This window comes from Urocampus carinirostris, chromosome 13 (assembly GCF_059441175.1).
Source record: "Urocampus carinirostris isolate Australia breed hairy pipefish chromosome 13, RoL_Ucar_1.0, whole genome shotgun sequence".
NCBI classification, from domain to species: Eukaryota; Metazoa; Chordata; class Actinopteri; order Syngnathiformes; family Syngnathidae; genus Urocampus; species Urocampus carinirostris.
The window spans coordinates 39,556,936-39,576,797 of NC_142361.1; the positions used below are offsets into that span (position 1 = coordinate 39,556,936).

General features: G+C 41.2%; 1 protein-coding gene across 2 annotated transcripts in view; it reads right to left on the minus strand.

Moving 5' to 3' along the window:
- Positions 1 to 1,185: 1,185 nt before the first annotated feature.
- Positions 1,186 to 19,862, minus strand: part of inpp5a (inositol polyphosphate-5-phosphatase A) — a 288,035-nt gene continuing 269,358 nt past the window's right edge. Inside the window, exons 13-16 of one of the 2 annotated variants that reach the window (XM_088351848.1) lie at positions 19,583 to 19,694; positions 10,341 to 10,409; positions 6,723 to 6,759; positions 1,186 to 2,187 (exon numbers count right to left, since the gene is read on the minus strand). In XM_088351848.1, the coding sequence (XP_088207974.1) occupies positions 2,138 to 2,187; positions 6,723 to 6,759; positions 10,341 to 10,409; positions 19,583 to 19,694 (268 nt within the window). In that variant the 3' untranslated portion in view covers positions 1,186 to 2,137. Of the gene's footprint in view, positions 2,188 to 6,671; positions 6,760 to 10,340; positions 10,410 to 19,582; positions 19,695 to 19,862 lie in introns of both variants that reach the window. The other variant, XM_088351849.1, reaches the window with a different exon arrangement.

Here is a 19,862-nt window from a genome sequence, read left to right on the forward strand (position 1 = left end):
CTCTCTCCTACTCCATTTCTCCCTTTCATTCTCTCCCTCTATCGCTCCCTTTTATTCTCTTTCTTTTTCTCTAGTTTTCCTTCTCTTTCTTTTTCTCGTTGTCATTCTTTCTCTACTTCCCTCTTTCCATCCCTCTCATCATTTCCCTCTCGCTTCAGCTCTTTATTTCGCTCTTTCTTTGTCACTCACATTTTCTTTCTCTCTAATCTACTGTTTTGGCCCCCGAGAGAATGTTGTTTCTACCATGTGGCCCCCGAGCCCAGATAGTTAGATAGAGACCATCGATACCATAGATAGAGATAGATAGATAGAAACCAACGATACCATAGGTAGAGATAGATACCATCGATACCATAGATAGAGATAGATACCATCGATACCATAGATAGATGGATACCATCGATACCATAGATAGAGATAGATACCATCGATACCATAGATAGAGATAGATACCATCAATACCATAGATAGATACCATCGATACCATAGATAGAGATAGATACCATCGATACCATTGATAGATAGATACCATCGATACCATAGATATAGATAGAATTAGATATATAGATAGATAGATACCATCGAAACCATGGTTAGATAGATAACATTGATACCATCTATACCATAGATAGAGATAGATAGACAGATACCATCAATACCTTCAATAGATAGATAGATCGATAGATAGATACCATCGATACCATAGATATATATATATATATATATATATATATATATATATATATATAGATATATATATATAGATATATTAGATAGATATAGATACCATCGATAAATAGATACCATCGATACCATAGATAGATAGATGAATAGATACCATCGAAAGATAGATACATACCATCGATACCATAGATAGTGATAGATAGATACCATCGATAGATAGATGAATAGATACCATCCATACCATGGATACCATCGACAGATGGATATATAGATAGATACCATCGATAGATAGATCGATACCATAGAGATAGATAGATGGATAGAGATAGATAGATAGATATCATAGATACCATGGATAGAGATAGATAGAAAGATGGAATTAAAGAAACTAAATCACACTATTGAATTGAAATGATATCCACTACTCATCTCAATCAATTACATCGAAAAATTAAATCCATTTATTCACGCGAAACGCGCTTAATAAAGAGACAAAGGCTCTTTGGTTGAGCTTTGATGTTGTTTATTGCTTGACAAGTGCGTCACCTGCAGGCCGCGCAGGGGATTGAATCCAATCTCTATTTGCTTCGATACTGTCAAATGGAGTGGAGGAAAAAACTCTACAGTACACTCTCAACAAAAACAAAACATTCTTACTCCTTTGCTTAAACACACAGATAATAACACAGCAGGCACACAATTATATTTAAAAAACAAAACATAGCCAGGTAACGACTTAACACGTGTAGTGTAATCAATTCATAAAAACAATCGATCTTTTTAAACTTTTCTCGCATTTAGAGTTACTTTTTTTTTTTTAAACGCTTATCGTGACTTGGCACCAGAACAGCAGTAACAAAACCCTAAAACATTCCTATTATTATTAAGTCAGAATAAATTAGAGTCAAGATCATCGCGTGATAAGGGTGAGTGAATGTGCTATGGGTGAAGTCGGTTTTATGGCACTGCTTAAAAACCCGAAAAAAAAAAAAACATAAATTATTTTTTTGTTAAAAAGTACAATATATAAAACGAGACTCACGATGAAGCAAACCTTATATTTTTTTATACACGCTTGAAATCGAACGGAGGGCGCTGAAAATCCCAGCCTTATTGTTATCCAAGCATCCTTTCGTAGCAGTACACCCCCTTTTACATGCTGTGTAGACGCACCAAAAACGAGAATTATTACACACTCCCCCCCGTTCTATATTAGAGTTTTGGCAACAATTAGGCCCAGCCCATGCGTCCATCTTCTTTTTTTCACCCCCGGGGGGATGGGTTCCTTTTTTGTGGTTGCACGGCAACGGTGAGGTCAGCGATGTGTGTCCCGTCTCCGGGTTTGATGGAGAAGGACGATCCACGAATGGAAAAGTTTGGAGGGTTTCTTCTGCGTCGTGCAAGAAAAATGTGCGTCTGGGTGCGTGTGTTTTGTGTGCGTTTCCGTGTCTTCTCACTGAGGCGCTTGGCGGAATAGGTTCTCCCCCCTTTGGCAAGTATTTCCTGCAGGGAGAGAAAGACGGGGACAAGTTTGAGACGCGGCGCGGGTAAAATGATTGGGAGTTTGGATTTCAAGCTCAAGTTTGTGAGTCCGGTCTTAAAATGGCGAGAGCATTTTAAGCGATGAGGAAAGGTGATGTGTGAGATGTTGGGACAAAAGAACAGTGGTACCTCCTTATACGAGCTTCATTTCCTCAAAATTCTTCTCCAATTGCTCGTCATTCCAGCACATTTTACCGATATTAAATGATTTAAAACCAGGGATCGACTCGGTCCTGTTTTCTGTTGGTATTTCCTGTCCGGTATTGTTCCGGTTTTTGTCCTGTTTAATATCGGTTTCCAGTTTCGTTCCCGTCTCGTTTGTCCTGTTTAATTTCGATATCCTGTTTTGATATCAATCCGGTCCGTCCCGTTGTTTAATATCGGTTTCCAGTTTCGTTCTCGTCTAGTTTGTTCTGTTTATTTTCGACATCCTGTTTTGATATCAATCCAGTCTCTCCCGTTGTTTAATATCGGTTAATATCGGTTTCCAGTTTCGTTCCAGTCTAGTTTGTCCTGTTTATTTTCGACATGCTGTTTTGATATCAATCCAGTCTCTCGCGTTGTTTAATATCAGTTTCCGGTTTCGTTCCCGTCTAGTTTGTCCTGTTCATTTTTGATATCCTGTTTTGATATCAATCCGGTCTGTCCAGTTGTTTAATATCGGTTTCCATTTTTGTTCCTGTCTAGTTTGTCCTTTTTATTTTCAATATCCTGTTTTGATATCAATCAAGTCTCTCGCGTTGTTTAATATCAGTTTCCAGTTTTGTTCCCGTCTAGTTTGTCCTGTTCATTTTTGATATCCTGTTTTGATATCAATCCGGTCTGTCCAGTTGTTTAATATCGGTTTCCATTTTTGTTCCTGTCTAGTTTGTCCTTTTTATTTTCGATATCCTGTTTTGATATCAATCCAGTCTCTCGCATTGTTTAATATCAGTTTCCGGTTTCGTTCCCGTCTAGTTTGTCCTGTTCATTTTTGATATCCTGTTTTGATATCAATCCGGTCCGTCCTGTTGTTTAATATCGGTTTCCATTTTTGTTCCTGTCTAGTTTGTCCTTTTTATTTTCGATATCCTGTTTTGATATCAATCCAGTCTCTCGCGTTGTTTAATATCAGTTTCCGGTTTCGTTCCCGTCTAGTTTGTCCTGTTCATTTTTGATATCCTGTTTTGATATCAATCCGGTCTGTCCAGTTGTTTAATATCGGTTTCCATTTTTGTTCCTGTCTAGTTTGTCCTTTTTATTTTCGATATCCTGTTTTGATATCAATCCAGTCTCTCGCGTTGTTTAATATCAGTTTCCGGTTTCGTTCCCGTCTAGTTTGTCCTGTTCATTTTTGATATCCTGTTTTGATATCAATCCGGTCTGTCCAGTTGTTTAATATCGGTTTCCATTTTTGTTCCTGTCTAGTTTGTCCTTTTTATTTTCGATATCCTGTTTTGATATCAATCCAGTCTCTCGCATTGTTTAATATCAGTTTCCGGTTTCGTTCCCGTCTAGTTTGTCCTGTTCATTTTTGATATCCTGTTTTGATATCAATCCGGTCCGTCCTGTTGTTTAATATCGGTTTCCATTTTTGTTCCTGTCTAGTTTGTCCTTTTTATTTTCGATATCCTGTTTTGATATCAATCCAGTCTCTCGCGTTGTTTAATATCAGTTTCCGGTTTCGTTCCCGTCTAGTTTGTCCTGTTCATTTTTGATATCCTGTTTTGATATCAATCCGGTCCGTCCTGTTGTTTAATATCGGTTACCAGTTTCGTTCCTGTCTAGTTTGTCCTGTTTAATTTCGATATCCTGTTTTGATATCAATCCAGTCTCTCCCGTTGTTTAATATCGGTTTCCAGTTTCGTTCCCATCTAGTTTGTCCTGTTTTATGTCTTAAAAATCTGCAAACTAGGGTCGTAAAATACTAACCTTCGGTGCAGACGGCGCTGAGCAGAGTAAAGTGTGATGTGTGAATAGCTCCGCCCACCCCTACCGCTCACCCACTTAAATTGCTGTGTGAGCTTGGCTGGCTTGTTAACTTTTGTTCTGTGGGTTTTCATCATAAAGTGTCTCAATGGTGATTGTTTTTTGGAATTAAACAGGACAAACTAGACGTGAACGAAACTGGAAATCGTTATTAAACAATGAGACAGACTGTTTCTCTCTCTCTCTCTCTCTCTCTCTCTCTCTCTCTTTCTTTTCCACCCCTACTTCCACTCTATCTCTGTCTCTTTCACTCTCTGTGTCTCTCTTTTTCTCTTCCTTTGTTGCTCTTTGTCTCTTTCTCTCTCTTTGTCTTTTAACCTCTTTTGCTGTAACTTCCTTTTTTCCTTTTCTCTCTCTCTCTTCATACCCTTCGCACTTTCTTTTCTCTTTTCTCTCCTTCTATTTCTCTTTGGATTTCTTTCTTCCCCTCCCTTTCTTTTCCGCCTCTCTCACGACCTTTTATCTTTTGTTTCTCACGCTCTCTCCCTCTCTCTCTTTCTTTTTCCCGCCCTCTCTCCTTTTCCCTCCCCCTTTCTCTTATTTCTTTGTCTCTCTTTTTCTTTCTCTTTAATCGACTAGTCCGGCCCCCGACAGAATGCTTGTTCTATCCTGTGGCCCCTGAGTTCAAATGAGTTTGACACCCCTGTTCTAGGGTTTAGCGGTGCCCGTATAAGGAGGTAAGACTATTGCGACGCCCCTTTGATCAAGTCATCAACGAGTCAGAAGATCCTCAAGGAGATTGTGAGCAATGAAGATTTCTAGATTTTAAGGCCCCATTCGAGCCTCTGTTCTCTGACTTAGACCCTATAGAACACTCTGAAATGAAATTTGTTCTCAGAGGCGAGAATAGATCTGGGATCGGTAATGGCGACAGTGGGAAAGTGTCAAAAATAGCTGCCACAAGTGTCGATGTATTCGTTCAGAAACTGCATGGAAAATGTTCTGAATGCAAAGAAAATCATTTCTTGTAGAACTACCGTAAATTCCGGACTATAAGCCGCAACTTTTTTCCCTAACTTTCAACCCTGAGGCTTATTCAGTGATGCGGCCAATTGATGTCATTTTTTTAACGGCCGAAAGCGGCGCTCGAGTGTTGCTACCATTAACTGCCCTGTCAAAGCTATATTATTATTATTATTAAAGCTTTGAAAACTCTCTCAATGTACCGTCTTTCTTTGTAAATATGTGTAACCCATGTATAATATGTATTTGCAACTGTATATTTTTGTAATGTATTTATTTTAGACACTTATTCGGATATGTTTTGCACGGGTGAATGAAAAAGGAGGGGCGGAACAAACAGGGGGTGTCGAGTTTAAGTGGGGACCGCTAAAAGTGAGGGACAGACAAGGAGAGAAGAGGGGCTAAAAAGTTGGTTAAAGAAAAAGGAGTTGCGTGAGTAAATGTGTTCATCTGATATATTTTTCCCACCCTTACCTTTGGAAATATACACTTTTTTTCCTTGGATTACTTTCAACGGGACCCGGACTCTGCAGGTCTGCATCAAACCTTAAGTACCGGTATCATTTTCCGTTCATTTCGCCGGCTGTGATTTTTGAACTGTGGACTTTAATGAAGGACATTTAGTTTCAATCGCGGGACTTGAAGTCGGGTTTGGGTTAATTCTGTGTTTGTGTTACATGTTTAAATGTGGGGGCATGCGGTTTATATACAGGTGCGGCTTGTGTATGTACAAAATCGGTTTTCCTCTTAAAATGTGGTGGGTGTGGCTTATAATCAGGTGCGCTCTATAGTCCGGAATTTATGGTACTAGCAAAATGGTTTCATCCGCTTCGTGCTTTTCGACAAGACTCAATTGTTTAACATATTCTTAAAAAAACAAAAAAACCTTGAGAAAGGCCGGGGAAAACACAGTGACATCTAGTGATGAAATATTAAAATACAACAACCCAAAATGAGATCAAATCAAAAAAATAATGGATTCTTTTTGAGTAGAAAAAGGACCATAGAGGAAAATAAATCGTCAACTTATCCAGTCCCCCTGAATTTTATACGTATTTTGGATCACTTTGAATTGTGTACGTCCTCATGTCACGGTTGCCATGGCGCCCAATTGGCCCCGCTTTTGTGGCACCAGCTACGACTCCTTGACAGATTGGCTTTGCGTCTGTTTTAAGAAATAAATACAAGTACAGTGTCTTTGTTCGAGGCACCTGGCTTTGGCAACATCAAGTTGACCTATTTCAACCTGCAGCTTGTTTTTCTCTTGCGCTTCTCCGAGTGTTGTCTCGCCGGACGGATTCAATCCCTTAGCGGGCCTGATCACGCCCGCGGGCCGCTGTTTGAAACCTGCGCCCTAGGGCTTTAATCCTGATATTAAAAGACTCCTTCATCACTCGCAATTCTCCGAGGAGACGTCCTTGTCCCCCCAAAAATACCACTTGAATTTTGTCCAAAGAATTGGAAATCAAATAAGAGTGAGAGAGTAGGAAAGCAAAAAAAGAAATCATATTTACCACGACATCACTGCACCACACAACACTTGTGCTTATTTGCATTAGGTTTACCTGCCCCCGCTGCTATTCGGAAGGACAGGAAGACAGGCTGGAGAGAGAGAGACACAAACAACATTAAAAGAGGTGAGACGGCGTTCGGACGGAAAAAAACAGTAACCAAAAACCCTATCCGAGCGCTACTCCATACCTTGAAAAAATAAAAAAGCCTAGTAACTACCGTCAGGTCCAGGAACAAAAAATCAAAAGAAAGTTCTTTAAAGCTCGATAATGTATTTAGTATAACAAAGTCATAGAAAACCCTCGTAGTTTTCTTTTCTTTTCAATTTTTTCAAATGCGACAGAAACCAGGGTTGGGTAGGGTTACTTTAACTGGATTACTTTCAATGACTTTTGGATGACTCCAATACCAAATATGCTAATAAAAGACAAAATAAACTAAATAGGAATCAAATGATGACTCACAACACATGGTAAGCTTTCTCTCCTGGCTTTGATCTCTTTGATCTCCGGCAAAACGAACATTAAATGCGACAGAAACCAGGGTTGGGTAGGGTTACTTGAACTGGATTACTTTCAATGACTTTTGGATGACTCCAATACCAAATATGCTAATAAAAGACAAAATAAACTAAATAAGAATAAAATGATGACTCACAACACGTGGTAAGCTTTCTCTCCTGGCTTTGATCTCTTTGATCTCCGGCAAAACAAACATAAAATGCGTCAGAAACAAAATGAAAATAAATCCAAACAGCTTGCCAACATTATTTTTGCCGTTCCATGGGTCGCATTTGATGTTAGTTTTGCCGGAGATCAAAGCGATCAAAGCCAGGAGAGAAAGCTTACCACGTGTTGTGAGTCATCATTTTATTCCTATTCAGTTTCTTTTGTCTTTTATGAGCATATTTGGTATTGGAGTCATCCAAAAGGAATTGAAAGTAATCCAGTTAAAGTAATCCTACCCAACCCTGGTTTCTGTGGCATTTGATGTTAGTTTTGCCAGTGATCAAAGAGATCAAAGCCAGGAGAGAAAGCCTACCACGTGTTGTGAGTCATCATTTGATTCATATTGAGTTTCTTTTGTCTTTTATTAGCATATTTTGTATTGGAGTAATCCAACAGTCATTGAAAGTAATCCAGTTAAAGTAATCCTACCCAACCCTGGTTTCTGTGTCATTTTATGTTTGTTTTGCCGTAGATCAAAGAGATCCAAGCCAGGAGAGAAAGCTTACCACGGGTTGTGAGTCATCATTTTATTCATATTTAGGTTTTTTTGTCTTTTATTAGCATATTTGGTATTGGAGTCATCCAAAAGTCATTAAAAGTAATCCAGTTAAAGTAACCCTACCCAACCCTGGTTTCTGTCGTAATTGATGTTCGTTTTGCCAGAGATCAAAGAGATCAAAGCCAGGAGAGAAAGCTTACCACGTGTTGTGAGTCATCATTTTATTCATATTTAGTTTCTTTTGTCTTTTATTAGCATATTTGGTATTGGAGTAATCCAAAAGTCATTGAAAGTAATCCAGTTAAAGTAACCCTGTTGGCAGGTATGCTACTCCGCTTGACAAGCGGAAGCTTTCGTCGCCCGGGTGTGAGGCAGAGGTTAAACTCACAGGGCAGCTCGTGCGTTTTTGGAGCCTGCGTGCTAACAACGTGGGAGATTTTTTAAACATAGCCAGCAGTGATTTTAGCACCGCCGTGCGTCCGGCGTCGGGGTCATCTTGCGCGTAAACGCCGGGGCCCATTTCACACCCCTTTTGCATCAAAGACTCGGCTGAAGGCGCCTTTCACGTCTGACCGGACCGACACTGAGGCTGTACTGTTTAGCGCCTTAAAAAGAACTATTCCAAATACATATATTCATCAATACTCTGTCCCTCTGTGAATTATGAGCATGCGGTGTTCTGGTTTGCCGGCGTCCCTGCGTCCTAGACGCATCGTTTTTGCCGGGGACGCATTGTCTCAAATCAACGTGCATCCCCGGGACGCAATTTTTTGACACAAAATTGTCATTATTACCCGATTAAATTTTTTTTAAACAAAGATTTACCGCACTCCAAACTTTTCGTCAGGCAGATCCGCCATTGTTGTTTTGGTCTCGCGGTTCGAGTTTTCGTCTGCACGCCGATCTCGAGTTGTGTAGTGAAAAGTCCGTCTCTTTTTAGAGAACAGGCCCGTGGGCACATCAAATGTCCCCAGAGGGGAACCTTGCTTTAAATAATAATCCCTAAAATTAGCAAAGCTATTTAATATATTCACATTTAAGACTTATTTTATCTCATCTCATCTCATCAGCCGTACCGCTTATCCTCATCAGGGTCGCGGGGGGGCTGGAGCCCATCCCAGCCATCTCCGGGCAGTGGGCAGGGGACACCCTGAACTGGTTGCCAGCCAATCGCAGGGCACACAGGGACAGACAACTCATTCGCTCGTTCACACCTAGGGACAATTTGGACCGGCCAATTCACCTGAAATGCATGTTTTTTGGAACGTGGGAGGAAACCGGAGTGCCCGGAGGAAACCCACGCAAGCACGGGGAGAACATACAAACTCTGCACAGGAAGTCTGGAGCTGGATTTGAACCCACAACAGGTTCCCATGACATGAACTGTGCCGCACAAGCGCTAACCACTGCGCCGCCGTGCTGCGACTTATTTTATATCAAATAAAAAAAGAAGAAATAATAATAAAGTAGTTGACTCTAAACTCAAGTTAAAAAAAAAGAAAAGAAGAAAACATTCAAGTAAAATAGTTTTCTTGTTTTTCACATTGGACACCTACATCATTGTCACTCTCAGACAATCATGTTGCTGTTCTTTGATATCCACACCCATTAAGGATTTAATAAAAAGAAAAGGTTGGAATTTCTTAACTGAAGTTTGGGCTGCATCCCCTGTTCTCCTTGCAAGTTCAAAATCTCCTCTCCTGGTTTTCCGTGTCTACTAAACTTTAAACTTATCGTAAGATTAGAAAAAAGTAAAACAGAAGTTGCAGATGACCAAAAAATCCTTCTTTTGGGCAGATTATTGTTTTCTTTGAATAAAATAGACTACAAAAATATATGAAACATAATACAAAAATATTAAAATATGATGTCATTCTAAATGAGACAAAAACATTTTTTTTTAAGTTTGTTCACTTTTTAATTCAAAGTAAACCAACTATATGGTGTGGAAATTGGTAAATTGTTTTTGTAACGTTTGTCATTATAATATTTTGTTCTTCGCAGGGATTTGACACAATTTCGCATTTTAATTCAGAGCGTCACCAAAAAACCCCGTGTACATTGATTCAGCCAATCAGAGCATTGCTACAATTTATCTACCGCTGATTGGTGGCTGGAAATTCAAATCACAATGCTTGCCTTGCTCTTTAATTTTGCATTTTACCTTTTTGAGTGGAATTTAATAATAAAAAAGCTGATAAGTCTCCCTAAAAAAAGAAAAAAAAGAGAAAAAAATTGATCTTCCTTACTTCATATAATATACTTGTTTCATTTATCTTAAAAGTGAATTGAAAAACATTTAAAAAAAACTTTATTTAAAATTCCATTGATTCCTAAGGTGCTCGATGAAGTGATTATCAATATTTGGTTGCACGAGTGATCTCTGTGAAAATGGAAACAGCTTCAGGATATACGTAAAGCTGCAAAAAGCCCCCTTGTGTTACCTTATGGTCCCCCATGCAGACGTTGGACCCCATGTTATCGTAGACAACAGATTTCTCCTCATTTTCTGGCTGTAAAACACAAAAGAGAAGAAGAGAGGAAGAGGTTAAATGGAGGATGTCCTTGTTTATAGATAGATAGATACTTGATTCATCCCCGTAGGGAAATTCACACTTCCAGCAGTCTACCCCGTTGTTTAATAACAGATTAACATGATGCCCTAGGGGTGCTTGTAGCGAAGTGGATGACGTCACGCCAGTCCAAAAGTTCGACATCCCTGCGGCAGACGGAAAACTTTTCTTTGTGAAAATCCAGGGATACACCACCTCGTGTTAGCAAGTCCGCCTCCTCTCCGATTCCCCCCGGCTTTCGTGTCTCTGTTTAGCGGCGTTGAAGCCGGATAGCTCCGGGTAGCTCCGGGTGGCTACACGTTAGCGTCCGGAATGCTAAACGTGAGCCGTGTTTCCGCAAAACACAGCAACTGCGCTCCCTGTGCGCTTCGATGTTTTCCACCAGCACTCGATGATCTTATTTGGTCGTAAGTTCGCATTTACCATGATTACGGATGGTACCGAAGACTTATAACGCCGCTAGCCGCTTCGCTAGCTCCGGCTCTTCTTCCACGATAGGCCCCTTCATCACGCCGGCACGAGAATTCTTCAGGGCAAGGAGTTGAAATTCCTTGAATACACGCATTTTTTGTGCGCTAAAACCCATGTCCATAGGATAGAAGTAATCCATAGTGGAGTTGTCAAAACGGGAAGAAAAAAACACCGAAGATAGGAGCAGACAATAAAACAATAGGGCAGCTGCTGGAAAAGGCAGCCGCTCGTGGCAGCGCCGCTTTGAACTTTGTTTATAGAAGCACAATCATTGTCTGAACATTAATAAACAAAATGAAAGCAGCCATAAGTGCCAGTTGTTCCTCAAAAAGAGCTAGCTGCACATAATCATTTATCTTTTAGCTTCAACAGTTCATTTTATTTCATTTCATTCATTTTTAATGACTTTTATGAGAGATCTCCATTCAACATCGAAGCCTTTATTTTTTAGTCACAATGTGGTCAATTCTTCGTTTTTTTTTCACTAAAAATGCGGATTTTTTTAAATGTCATATTGTGACTGCTATTTTCTTTATCATATTTGGCATCTATGGAATTTTTGTAATAAAAAAAGTGCAAAAATTCAAAAAGTAGTAGTAACAGTAGTAGTAGTAGTATAGTGACTTGTTTACCTGACTGCCCATTTTGCACATCTGGTTAGCTGCTCCTCTTGCACTCTTTGCACTACTGTATAATACTATACATAGCTATAATTATTTTGTATATTATTAGTACTTCAATACTACAACTCAATACAACATTTTATTTATATCTGTACATTCAAGGAAACTGTGCGGGTCAGCTGTATCGAAATTTCGGTCTGTATACACGTGTACAAGAATGACAATAAAGTATATCTGAATCTGAATCTAACCAATAAGAGCCAAGGTGTTGCTTTTTTTAAACAATGACAATATTTTTACAAACAATATTTAAATGTAATTTAAATCTTTTAGTTTTGCAAAGTAATGGATCCCAAGTTGTACATTTTTCTTGAATGTTATGTGAGTACATGCCCCCGAATAATAGTTGAGTGTTTTTACAAAAGATCTAAATATATCTAAATCTAGTGGAAGCTAGAGCTCTTGTTGGTGATAGGAATGAGCGGAGAGGTGTTGTGAAAGGATAGCGGGATGTTTGGACGTGTTCTAAGGGATGGGTAGGGCACCTGTATGATGCCGCAGGGGTAAACCAGTGAAAGCTGTCGGGCCCTGCTGTTGAACAGAAGAGTGTGTTGTGCCACCCTGACCAGAGTGACATGGCCGCTTGCTCGTACCCGTTTCATCTGGAGAGACGAAACTTGGGTGCCGAGGTGCTTAACTTGTTTGGGTGTTTGGGTTGGCCATGGCCCAAAATTTTTTTGTGTGTGTTTTTGGCTCCTTTTAACTTTTTATTTTCTTTGTTTTTGTATGTGTTTGTCTTGCTGTCGGGCACCCCTCTCGAGGGATATGACTAGGGTAGATAGATAGATAGATGTCTAGGTAGATAGATAGATGTCTAGATAGATATAGATAGATGTCTAGATAGATAAAGATAGATAGATAGATAGATAGATATATAGATAGATAGATATATAGATAAAGCCGCACCTGACTATAAGACTCTCCAATAACTATTGTAAGAGAGATAGATAGATAGATCTGTTTTCTTTTCAAACAGTTCCTGTTATATGGCACTAACACAGCGACATCACGGTAGTAATGCAACAATAATTGCGCACTAAAATCGGCATGACTTTTTTATGTACCGTATTTTCCACACTATAAGGCGCACCGGGTTATAGGGCGCACCCCCAAAAAATAATTTTTGGTCCTATATTTTCCATACATAAGGCGCACCCGATTATAAGGCGCTACAATGGGAACGTGGACAAAACAGTCAGCTAGTTCAATCCAACTGATTACCCCCTTAACATTCCGAAAGCTTGCAAAGAAGAAAGTACGTGTCTCAGACACGTGCGGATGTGGTGTCCGTACGATGTCACCAAACAAACATTTCTTAGTTTCCATTTTATTTTTCGCTGGCAACTGTGTGGACAGCAAAGTAAGAATTTGATTGTGCAGGGAAACGGGTTCTTTACGGTGCATATGACAATAAACACTTTGAATTGGATTGAGTTTAAAAATAGACTCATCACAGAAACATCAAGCCGCGTAGCTCACCTAAGTTCTCTTGCAGCCATCACGTTCAATAATGATACGTAACCATGGTCTTCTTACAACCGTGAGTGTAGTAAATCCAGGAGAGTCAAATATTTACAAATACAGAACAGTAAAAAAATGTTTTCTCTATGCCGTAGTGCAACCCGACGTGTGATTCACATTCATCTTTTCCGGCCAATTGCAGGCTTTGTTTCGCCCCTTTAGCCTATGCGAGCCTGTAAATGATAAAAAGGATCCGCCCCCTTTACCTCCAAATAACTTTAGCCAATAGTGACTGATTCAAATGATGATTGACACATTGGTTAGGAAATGAAACGCCGGTATATAAATCCCAGCATACACCGCGGACGACTTCGCCTTCGAGGGAAAATCGAATCGGCGGCTGCTTGCTTTAGTTGCAAGACTTTGCGACTTAATATTGATCCATATATAAGGCGCACTGTATTATAAGGCGCATGGTCAGCTTTTGAAAAAAATAAAGGCTTTTAGGTGCGCCCTATAGTGCGGAAAATACGGTAGTTGGAGCATCCTCTGGTATTTGGTTGTGATGTTCCACTTATAACAGGCAGTTTTTTTTGGCAAGCCACCTTGTGGGCCACCAAGTGAAAGTATGAAATGGGCCAGAAACCAGTTCAGACCATTGAACAGCTGTATGCCAATGCCAACAGAGCGGTAATGATCAATGCTTCTTTTGGAGGATACTTATAGACCACAGCCGGTGTGAGACAAGGCTGCATTCTCTCTCCAACTTCATTCAACATTTTCCTGGAGAGGATCATGACCGAAGCCAGGAACCAACATAAGGGTACAGTCAGCACTGGGGACACAATGTCATTAACCTCCGTTTTGCTCATTAATTTCCCGGACTGGCAGGAGAAGAACAGAGATCTGGTCATTGGCCAGGACCAAGCATCAACCCAGTGTAGGATGGAAATCAGCACCGAAGGAAAAAAACCAAATGGTGTGACCAACAACCTCCAAGGTATCACCACAAACATCGCCATCAATCACCAAGAGCTTCAACTTGTCACTAAATTTAAATATATTGAAGCTGTTATATCAGAAGAGGGGTTAGAACCTAAAATCATGGCCAGAATAGCTCAAACCACAGGCGCACTTGCCAAACTTAAACCCATCTAGAGGTACAAGAACTAAGCTGTGAACTCAAAGATCAGACTCATGCTTCCATCTTCCTCCATGCTTGCGAGACATGGACTCTCACAGTTTAGCTGGAAAAGGAAAATCCAGGCCATGGAGATGCAAAGCGGCAGGAAACTTTTATGGATCAGCCACAAAACCCATGTGACGAACGAAATGATACACAGCACCATCACAAGAACATTGGACGCCGAGAAGAACTGTTTAAGGTATGGTCATGTCACAAGATCGCCATTCCTGCTGAAGATCATTCTCCATGGCAGAGTCCAAGGGGACAGGAGGACTGGAAGAGGGATAAAAGATTGGCCAACAACATCAAGGAATGGGCTGGTGCCAACTTTGTCACAACCCCAAAACAGGCCAGGAACTGTCAGTAGCGGAGAAACCTTTTCAGAGTGGGGCCCTAACCACCAGAGCGGTTAAGGGATCCTTGAACCTTGAATATATAAGTTATACATTGGCTGTATCATTGTATAAGCCTATCCATCTATCTCAGGGGTGTCAAACTCATTTTAACTCGGGGTGCCAAACGATAGAACAAACATTCTGTCGGGGGCCGGACGAGTAAGATTAGAGAGAAAGAAAAAGAGAGATAAAGAAATAAGAGAAAGAGGGAGGGAAAAGGAGAGAGGGAAAGAGCGTGAGAAACAAAAGAGATAAAAAGAGAAGCCGTGAGAGAGGGGGAAAGAAAGGGAGAGGAAGAAAGAAATTGAAAGAGAAATAGAAAGACAGAAGGAAAGAAAAGAGAAAAGAAAGCACGGAGGGTAGGAAGAGAGAAAGAGAAAAGAGAGAAAAAGGAAAAAAGAAGTTAGAGCAAAATAAGTTAAAAATACACAGAGAGAGAAAGAGACAAAGAGCAACAAAAGAAGAGAAAAAGAGAGACACAGAGAGTGAAAAGAGAGAGACAGAGAGTGGGAAAAAAAGGGGTTGAAGAGAGAGAGAGAGAGAGAGAGAGAGAGAGAGAGGGGGGGGGGAAGAGAAATAAATACAAGTACAGTGTCTTTGTTGGAGGCACCTGGCTTTGGCAACATTAAGTTGACATATTTCAACCTGCAGCTAGTTTTTCTCTTGCGCTTCTCTGAGTGTTGCCTCGCGGGCCGGATTCAATTCCTTAGCGGGCCTGATCTGGCCCGCGGGCCGCCTGTTTGACACCTGTGATCTATCTATTCATTTATCTACCCATCTATCTATCTATCTATCTATCTATCTATCGACCTTGGTCATATCCCTCAAGAGGGGTGACCGACAGCAAGACAAACACATACAATAACAAGGAAAATAAAAGGGAAAAAAATAGCAAAAAACACACACAAAAATTTTGGACCATGGCCAACCCAAATGCCCAAACACCCAAACAAGTTAGGCACCTAAGTCGGTCATGCTTTCGTCCCTCCAGATGAAATGGGACACCAGAAAGCGGCCATGTCACTCGGGTCAGGGTGACACAACACACTCTTCTGTTCATCAGCAGGGCCCGACAGCTTTCACTGGTTTACCCCTGCCGTATCATACAAGTGCCCTGACCATCCCTTAGAACGCGTCCAAAAATCCCACTATCCTTTTACAACACCTCTCCACTCATTCCTATCACCAATAAGAGTTCTAGCTTCCACTACATTTCGACCTCGTTCCTGCAGTGCATTCACAACACCACCCATCCACATCAATGGCGGCCTTCCTCTTGGTCTCCTTCCATTGACTTCTGCTCCGTAGATCCTCTTCAACATTCGCTCCTCATCCATCCTCTCCCTGTGTCCAAACCATCCAAGTACTCTCTTATCCACACGCTTATTCCGTTCCACTACTACTCCAGTTCTGTCTCTCACCATTTCATTTCTCAATCTATAGCCTAATTATATAAGCCTAATTGATCAAAACCTAGTACAAAATAAAGGCTTTGGCACTGGATGAGAGACAATGGAATATGATGTCTAACCCACCTTTGAACACATTTTTTTTTAAACTTTGCATCAACTCAACCGAAACCACCTTTCGAGATTCCGTCTCCGACTCGCGCTCGACGCGGTGCAGAAAAATGAAACACGGGAGTCATTTATAAAGTCTGCGCTTGCGCTTCTAAAAATCCAAGGCGCCGCAGCTGTAATCTCACGCCCATCTGAGGGAATCGTGTTTCAATTTCACTTTTGTTGGCGCAAAGAAGCCGCGTAGACGTGTTTCCGCAGACAGAGGAATAAATCACGTTCGTCTGGTTGAACTAAAGAGTTTTTAAATACCCCCCCCCCCTCCCCCGCACGCACACACTCATTGTGACGTGGGGAGGCGAGCCGGCGGTCGGGGACGAAAGAGACAAGAGAACTCGAGAATGAACCGTAAAGCCGGATCGGAATTAACTTCAACCCGATCCGGCGACGAGCAAGGTCAGAACGCAGACGCGGCGCTACCTTTTCGCGCCGGCACGATAGGAACGGCGTCCATTCATCAAAGGCGCACTTGATCATTTCCACGGGCGGAATCAAATTGTGGATTTTCAGCCCGTGTAATCTTTAGACAGATAAACAAATGACCCCGGGCCGGAACGCTCGCTCGGCTAAACATTCATTACCGGTGCTAGCGCGGCGCGCAGCCGGTGGCCAACCTTTGGCGTGTTAGGGCTCGACGAGCAGAAAATAACATGATGGCGAGTTAACCGAGCGTGCCATGATAGATGGCGCCGCGTGCCGGCCTGTTTACGGGCCCGTGTCTCCCCAATCTGTAACGCCGCCGCGTGCTCGGTGAATCATCGGCCAATCTGCAGACGCGCTAACCGTCGACCGCGTTATAAGCAATTAGCTTTTGCTCCGCGGACACATGGCGATGGACTATGGACAACCAATCCCTGCATACATAGAAATGTATCCGTCCATCCATTATTTGCAACGCTTATCCTCAGTAGGGTCGCGGGGGTGCTGGAGCCCATTCCAGCTCTCTTCAGGCAGTGGGCAGGGGACACCCTGAACTGGTTGCCAGCCAGCCGCAAGGCACACAGGGACAGACAATTCGCTCGCTCATTCACATCTAGGGACAATTTGGACCGGCCAATGAACCAGACATGCATGATTTTGGAATGTGGGAGGAAACCGGAGTGCCCGGAGGAAACCCACGCAAGCACGGGGAGTACATGCAAAACCCTACACAGGAGGTTGGATCTCATGACCTCAGAACTGTGCCGCACGCGCGCTAACCACTGCGCTGCCGTGCTGCCCATATAGAAATATATGTTAGAATACCTACAAATATATGCTATACCAGGGGTCGGTAACATTTTTTACATGCGCATTTTTAGGTGAAATTTAGACATTTTCAGTTGCGCGCCGTGTTATTTAGAGGCTTTACGGTAGCATTCCTTAAATTTCTGATTAAAAATCGGTGTAACATTTTTTGCGATTGGATACAACGCGAATGGAATCTGGGTCACGGTGGTGAGAACACCAAATCCTTAATACTGGACCTCCAGCGATATAGATAACATACAAAAAGCCATCCATTTTATCTGGTCATCACATTGTTTTTATTCATGGCACCAGAGACAAAGGTTATTTAGTTTAGTTTAGTGGTTCGATTACTTTTTCATTCATCTCAGAGCTTTTCTGCACGTTTAGCTTTTTTTTTTCATAATTTTCAGCACTTTTCGATTCAGATTATGTCACGAAGCGGGTCGGGACTGTCTTGAAACGGGTCGGGATGAAGGAAGTTGGAACTCATTTGCGTAGACGATCTGTCACTTTAATTGAGAAAGAAAAGTTGTCCAACACACAAACGGACCAAAAACAAAACAAAGCGGGCTCAAATGCAGGCTAAACTACAGACTAGGCATTTAACGGGATTAAATAGAATCTCTCAGAATGTTACACCAAAGTGCAACAAGCACAACAAGAATAAACAGGTATCAAACAGGCATTAACAGGTTTTCAACAAGGGTAAACAATGATCTGGCAAAGGGCATAGGAGTAATCAGCAAATGCAGGTCAGCCGGTGTCAAGGGCGGGGCCAGCTGGGCACCATGACAACCGTGCAGGACATGACAGATTAATAATATTTATTTTCATCATATTGTATTATTAGTATAAGTCTCATCGTCGGAATTGCCTAGCACCATTTTTGATCCGTTTCATCCGTAAACAACATTTTCCCCGCTGAAGTAGAATGTGGTCACGTGATGAGGCTGCTACGTTTGATTGGTTAAACATGGTAGAGCCTGCCATTTATGTGCCTTAGCGGAGACAGACAGACGCCTACGTGGAGGGCATTTATTAAGTAACGAAGTTGCCTAATGTATTGGAGTAAAAGTACCGTTTTTTCCGTCACAATATTACTCAAGTACAATTAAACGTTTTGGGATTTAAAAATAATCCTAGAAGTGCAAAATGTACTCTGTTACCCACCTCTGACCAAATGTTATACAAATGAGAAGGTGGCCCAGTTCCCCAAGCTTTTAAATTATTGGTTCATCTGTATAAAACGGTGTTGAAAAACAGACACGGAGATTGAAGGTCTTTAACAATGGACTCGCCTTCTTGTTTTTCTGTCACTCTGAACAGCAAAGAAGAAAACTAAGGAAAGAATTTCTCAATTGTTTCGAACAAAGGAAAGTCACTGTTCCTGAGCGCCCCCCCCTGTTGAGGACTGTTGGTTGCATCTCTTTTCACAGCTCAAAGGCGGAGACGTTTTAAATCTCAGTGCTCGGAATCCAAGAACAAGGATTAAAGAGTTATTTTTTTCTCAGGAAATGTTTTCTTATACGAGTGAAATGATCAGAAAAGAAAAGCTTCGGAGTCGTTTTTTGAAAATGATCAAGAGGAGGGTCAGGGGAAGAGTATTGGTAGAATATGGGATTTATAAAAAAGAAGAAATATGAGGTTACATGTGATTTACATTGTGTGAGAGAGCGCGCATGAGGAAGGAATGAAAGAAAGATAAAGAGAGAAAGAAAGAGAAGAAAGGGAGGGAGATAAAGGGAGAAAATGAGAAAGAAAGAAAAAGAGAGAAAGAAAAATAAATAATAAGAATGAGAGAGACAGAGAGAGAGAGGGGGAGAGGGGGGGAGGGAGAGAGACAAAAATAGAAGATAAAGAATTAAAGAAAAAGAGATGATGAACTAGCGCAAAATAAAGAAATAGAAAAAGAAAGACAGAAATGGAGAGAGAGAGTGGTACTATAATGGTAATATACTAAAATCATGCATTTAATGAAATGAAAATGAAATGATCTGCATTTCTATAGCGCTTTTCAAGTCAATGACTTCCCAAAAGAGCTTTACAGTGTGCTTCACATTTCCCAATAGCGGCCGTGCAGCCATGTAAGGCTAATCAGGATCAAGCTCACCTTTAGGACGAGGTCTCTGGCAGATGAAGACATGAGGATTCGGTCGCACCAGGCGGGGCATCTGGTGTTCATGTACTCCTTCCCCTGACTGCTGTCTTCACTGTACGGGTAACTGAGGATAAACCAGCCGGACGGCACAATTATTAACTGCCAAAAATATATGAAATATGAGTCAATGTGTTTAACAAAATTGAAACCATACCTGTCAACCCGTATGTTTTTGCCATACAAAGTACATTTATGATGCGTTTTGAGACGTGTACGACGTACGAGAAAATCA